Source organism: Hippichthys cyanospilos, chromosome 12 (assembly GCF_059441005.1).
Source record: "Hippichthys cyanospilos isolate Australia breed blue-spotted pipefish chromosome 12, RoL_Hcya_1.0, whole genome shotgun sequence".
In the NCBI taxonomy this organism is placed as follows: Eukaryota; Metazoa; Chordata; class Actinopteri; order Syngnathiformes; family Syngnathidae; genus Hippichthys; species Hippichthys cyanospilos.
Genome location: NC_142380.1, coordinates 8,398,327 through 8,404,326, shown reverse-complemented (window position 1 = coordinate 8,404,326; position 6,000 = coordinate 8,398,327). Strand labels below are relative to the sequence as shown.

Sequence of the window (6,000 nt, the reverse complement as noted above, 5' to 3'; positions counted from 1 at the left end):
TCTGTCACATGACCAGGAGGTATTTAGTGCGCTCTTGCGGCCAACTGGGGAACTGCATCAACAAATTATGACGTAAGAAGACTAGCGACTTGAAGAAAAAAACATTTTCTGTAGTAGAGGGAAGGAAGCTAGTGAAAAAAAAAACTCCCGGTGGTGTTTTAAAAGATATAGTTGCAGCCATAATGAAGCATAATTTCCGTCCATTAGTGAATTTGCTGCCTCAGCTGTAAACTTTTCGTTCGACTGTTTAAACTTAGTTGCCTGCTCAAATTGCATTACACCTAATGCACCGCTACAGAGTTGGGTCTGCGTGTGCATGTACGCATGTGTGCTTGTAAGGGGTCTGTCGGAGAGGGGGTTGCATTTTTAATGATTATGGTTGCAATCAAATTAGATCACCAGCTTGGAGTGATTCTCCACTTTGCCGCATAGACTTAATTCTCCCTAATGATGATAATAATGATCTTAAAGGGGAAGTCAAGTCAAACCTTTTCTTTCAAAATATTGTTTGATATAGTCCCTTCATTTATTCACATTGTTTTGATCAATATTGTGTTTGTGCAATACAAATTAAACAACAAAATCCGCCTGCAGGCATTTTTCCATTTGCTGTCACCTGAAATGCGTGCCATATTTTACTCAGTCACTCCAGAAGGTAAATCGTTTAATATCATTTTATTCCTGGCGCTGCTTGAAAATTGTGTGACTGATGATATTAGACATCCCTACAAAATTGAACAAAATAATAGGATAAAATATTTTGCAAACAACGATACGTCAATAAAGTTCAGCACTAGGTCGGTTCATTTTCCAATTAAGTTGCGTTTTGTTTGAAAAGAAAATGTACTTTTTAAAATTAGGTTTTCTTATACGGTACCTGTACAAACTGTTAAAATCTCACATACCCCCAAAAGTGCCTTCATGTACCCCTAGGTGTAGTCATATCCCCATTTGGGAACATTAAACATTAAATAGTGTGTTTAATAATTTATTTCTCACACACCCTGTTGCATTTTTTGCGGGATCTCTGCAGGTTTTAATTTATGTTTAACATGAACCTGTGCATCATTTTTCATGATCTCTGTTTAAAAAGACTTAATTCATTCTGATACCACTTTTTTTCCATTGCATGTAATAGGCTTCAATTTGGGTCTCACTGAAAGTAAATGCTATGATGCAGCTAAAATATATATTTTTTTTCCAATTTGTGTATGAAATTGGTTTAAATGACATCTTATGCACCCCCAACGTTTTTTTTTTTTTTCTGCTGGATCTCTGTGTGAAAGCTGGCAATGATTTTGGGCCAGGATGCAAAGCCACATTTACTGCTGAATCATGGACAATGTTTTTACCAGTCAGGTCCATTTGGGAAGAGGTCAATAAGTCCCGCTTAAGCACAGGATGAATAATAGATCAAAGATAAACGTTCCCCTTAACATTGGCATCTATCAGGGAGGGCTGGGATGGGACGGCCACGTCCCAACACAAATCACCACCTGACGCTATCGACTGGTGCTGCGGAGGGTGGGTGGGGCGTATTGCGGTGGTGACGGCAACATCCGGCCCGTTTGGGCCAAACCTCAAGATGATGATGTGGCTGCTTCCAGTTCGTCCCATATCGAGAACATAGGCTGTTCTCTCCCATCATGCTTTGCAGAAATTGATAAATAACATCATTTCAAAATATCAAGGCACGAGTGCACTGCGGCTTTTATCAGTACATTTGATCTACCGGAAATATTGATTACTGTCATCTTTTTCATTTTTGAAGTATTAAAAAATACATCCAATTAGCCCAGTTCCACTAATAATGTTTTGACATAATGGATGTTCGTTTGAGTCTAGTGTCGAAGTGAATTTGAAATAACATTAATTCAACATATTTACATTTTGCATTGGTAGTCATATTACAAAGTAAATGTATACAGTGGACCCCTGGATACTTGCAGTTGGGCCTCCACCTTTAGCATATCTGCAGATATTTAAAAAACATATATTTCTTAATATGAAAAAAAATATATTTTTGTGGGTGCCAGGCCACATTTTCGGTGGTGGTAAATTCATGCCTTTCAACAACTTTTGAGCTTGAGAAAATGTTTTCAATTTAAGGGGTGCCAATAACTTTCGGATTTTTTATATTTTATTTTCGGATTTGTATATTTATTTATTCATTTATTTGTCCACTGCAAATCGCGACACTCCACTCAGTAAAATTGTTATAAAATTGTCCAAAACTGTGATGGTATCGCTGATTTACAATTATTTATTTGAATAATTCCCTGAAAGGGTTTAAAATTTAAAATATACTTTTATGTTTGTTAATATTACATGAACAAAGTACTTTTAATATAGTCACATTTTATTTTAACGCATTCATCAGTTCCTTTACTACAAACGGAATTTGAATTTTAAAATAAAGTGGATAAAGTCATGTACTCAGTAGAGCTTCTTGTGCAGTTTCATTTTTACACAGTAAGAGGCGCTGTTCCTCTTGAGTTCGAGATCAGGTACGATCCTTAATTTTTGGGTGGGGTTGGGGAGTGTTTCGGTTAACAGAGGTACTCCTTAAAACTCGTTTAGCTTTTTTAAAGAGAAATGTAAATGTAATGGAAATTGCAAAAATGCTACGTCTTTTTGTGGCTACGTTGCTTATATTTATGCTACAAGTTGTCGTTTGGTAGCTCCCCCATCCCTCCTTTCCTCTCCCGCCAATCATCATTCGAAGGTGGCGTCTCAAACTACAGGAAAGCCTTTTGATTGGTAGACATATATGCCAATCACAAGTTACCCTCCCGATAAGGCTAGCACAGCCCACGCGCTCGCCCAGTCCCACTCAAAAGTGTGAAATCCACGCAAGGACGCACAGCGAGGAAAAGTGGACCTCCACTAAGTGTAGGAAAGTCTCAACAATCTCACTTTTCGTCTCTGCAACAAAGTTTTCCTTCAACGTGACGACCTGTTGCTTCTCTCCTATTTCCCCACGCCACCGTTTGCCCACCTGAGTGGCAAACATGACTTGAACGCGGCGCCCGACAAAAAAAAAAAAGAGAGACTTTTCGGCGATGAGCTGCCGGGTGTGGATGGTGATAATGAAGCCTGGAAGTGGCCTCCTCTCGCCGCCTTGGACAAGCCGCCACTCAGGTGTCTCCTTCGGCCACAGCCGACTGATGGAGAGGCGTCCACCCGTGACAGCCGCCGGAATTTGAGACACTTTTTTTTCGGAAGGGGGATGAGAGGGAGACTCTAACGAGAGACAAAGAGCGAGCAAGCGAGACAGAGTTTCTTGTCGCCGGCCAGAGGCGCCATGGCCTCGGAGGTGGTGTGCGGGCTGGTCTTCAGGCTGCTCTTGCCCGCCTGCCTCGCAGCCGGTGAGTTTTTAATTCATTTTTTTAATACTTCGCGTTTCGCCTTTGGACTTGGGAGTGACGTCACCCACTTGTTTACACCCTTTCACTAAACAGCGCTGATAAGATGTTTACAATCAACACTTGAAGCGTAATTTACTTTCATATTGTCGTAAACCCCCCAAAAGTACAACTTTCCCCAGTTTCATTGAAGGCAGCATATAAACTACAGTAATGTTGTCTTTACGTCTGACGGGGAAAATGATATTAGGCATAACCCGTCGAATTGATGCGTAGCAATGTAACAAGAAAAGAAGACTTTTACCCAGCTTTCTTAAAGGTAACATTTCAACTATAATATTCCATAAATGTTGCCTTCATGGTCGCTGTGCAAAACTACTGCCACCATAATCACTTTGTGGATGTATTAATTCATAACTAAGTTATTGTTAATCAACGCAGGGGTGTCCAAATTTAGAAAAAAATGAAAGGATGCTAGGGCCACTAAAAATGTCATTTAATTTCTTAAAGATAAAAAAAGTGTGCAATTATATATTCTTTATATGTGATGCGTTTTCCCCAAATCAGGCTTATGTTTTAAAAAATGTAAATCGAAATATCTTCCAATTCTGCACGTAATTCCTTTAAAATAATATACAATTCATGGAGGTAGCTCAAAATTGGACAAGGTTACAACAGTTTGAATGTTGCTAAATTGAAATCCCCAGTTTTAAGAAAGTGTTGAAAGTTTTGGCACGTTCAACTTTTCATCGGTTCGCATCATCTACTAATCCCATATTTTCTCACACGGATTACATTTTGAAGCTTTGGGCTGCAGGAAATAGAAAGTTGATTTAAGGAGGTTGTTTTTTTTTAGCAATCCCAAATTAGACATCTTCATTATTAACTTTTTATCAAACTAATAAACCCAACAAACATTTATCTTAAAACATTTCGACATAAAAAAGTTGATGTGATGTGATGTGATTAAAGTTTTCATGTAAATATCTGTAGCTTGTACATAGCTTAAATAACCACAGTTAAGTGGTCAATAAGTGTTGCAAAACCTCAATTTCAAAATTGAGCTAATTTTCAAATTGTTGAATTTTAAACCGACTAAATAATTTAAATAATTCTATAAATTCCCCATCCCTACTTCTTTGAATCATTTTGATTGCTCCTCGGAGATAGATGCCTTGTTTTTTCACATTTTTAAAGTTTTTTTCTTTAAAAAAAAAAACAACAATTACAACAATTAGCTACTGTATGTTTTACTGTCATAAAAAGGATTTTCAACTCACTTTAGCTTAATATGATCCACAAGCTGGCATGGGAATGCACTCTCAAGGACAACTCTGTCTTGTAAGGAATGTTGCCTTCAAGACACCGGGTAAAAATGGCCTTTCACACAATTTACATCTCTATGAGCGAATTAAAGATATAAAAGTACTTAAACACTATCGAACCCCAAATTATTCCTTTACCTTTAAGTTGTTTGTAGTCACAATATTTATGAGAAGTTAAATTAGCCACTGTGAGGAGTAAAGCCGCATTCGGGGATGTTTGGAGAAAAGGACCTTTGCTACTTTTTTTACATGAAAGTGACGGCCATTGAAAATAAGGCACACAAGGTCTTCTACTAAATCTGTCAGTGAGTTTTGACCTTATGTTGAAAATTCCACCGAGTCTGACGTGATTGATGCTTGTTTATTTACCTCAGCATTCTCAATCTGAACTGCTTGCTCTTGAATTAAGTTTTTATTGCACTTGTATGTAACTTGTAGCACATAAAATAAGCTCGTGTGTTAGTTATTTTCCGCAACATACAAGTAAATGGAAATAAAATTGCTCATCCTTCGAAGGTTTTAACAGATCTAATGAACTACAGGACACAAAGCTGTTTGTAGAGGCAATGTATTGGTATTATTAAGAGTTAATGAAATGAATAATTTGTACACACACACATACACACACATTTTTGCTATATTATATCATTTTATTCATATTAATTTTTAACACAATATAATTTACGGCATTCAAGTTAATAAACAAAAATGCTATGCCTTTCCAAGTGTATGAATGAGAGTTTTTAAATATTTTATTTGTAGTTAAATTCATTTTGTGAATATTATCCATTGAACCAAAAACTCTGCCTTTCCATGTCAATTTATGTTTTTATATTTAAAAAAAAGTTAAATGCTGCAGTTTTAGTACAAATTAATAAAAGTAAAATAAAGTAAAGCTACTCATCCTTTCAGAAATGATCAAATCTTCTGTTGAAGCTGTGAAGTGATACTCTCACTTTAATTATTTTTAAAGTATTTTTTGTTTTATAAATGTTTTTTACATGTTATTTTTATGAATATATATATGTTGCACTTGTGGAGTTAACCTTTTGCTCACGGAGACTAACCCCCAAGTTTTGTTTGCATATGCGAGCATGACTAGTGGTAACTCTTTCATGTTCCACTTGGCGGCTTTTGTTCATCGAGTAATTCATTCGAGGTGCGGTCACGTGATGCTCCCAGCCTCAATTAAGTGCTGTTTACTTTTGGGCATTTAAGCGGCCATTTTGTGGTCAGGCCACAAATGCGTAAAGAAGTCACCAAGGTGCTAGCCTGTGTTTTTACTTATTTATTTATTTTTTAAGAGCGTA

General features: G+C 37.0%; 1 protein-coding gene across 1 annotated transcript in view; it reads left to right on the top strand.

Annotated features, from left to right (window-relative positions):
• Nucleotides 1-2,879: 2,879 nt before the first annotated feature.
• piezo2b (piezo-type mechanosensitive ion channel component 2b) overlaps nt 2,880-6,000 on the top strand; it is a 54,928-nt gene continuing 51,807 nt past the window's right edge. The window contains exons 1-2 of the mRNA XM_088429932.1: nt 2,880-3,141; nt 3,226-3,368. Of these exons, the coding sequence (XP_088286058.1) occupies nt 3,305-3,368 (64 nt within the window). The 5' untranslated portion in view covers nt 2,880-3,141; nt 3,226-3,304. The remainder of the gene's footprint in view (nt 3,142-3,225; nt 3,369-6,000) is intronic.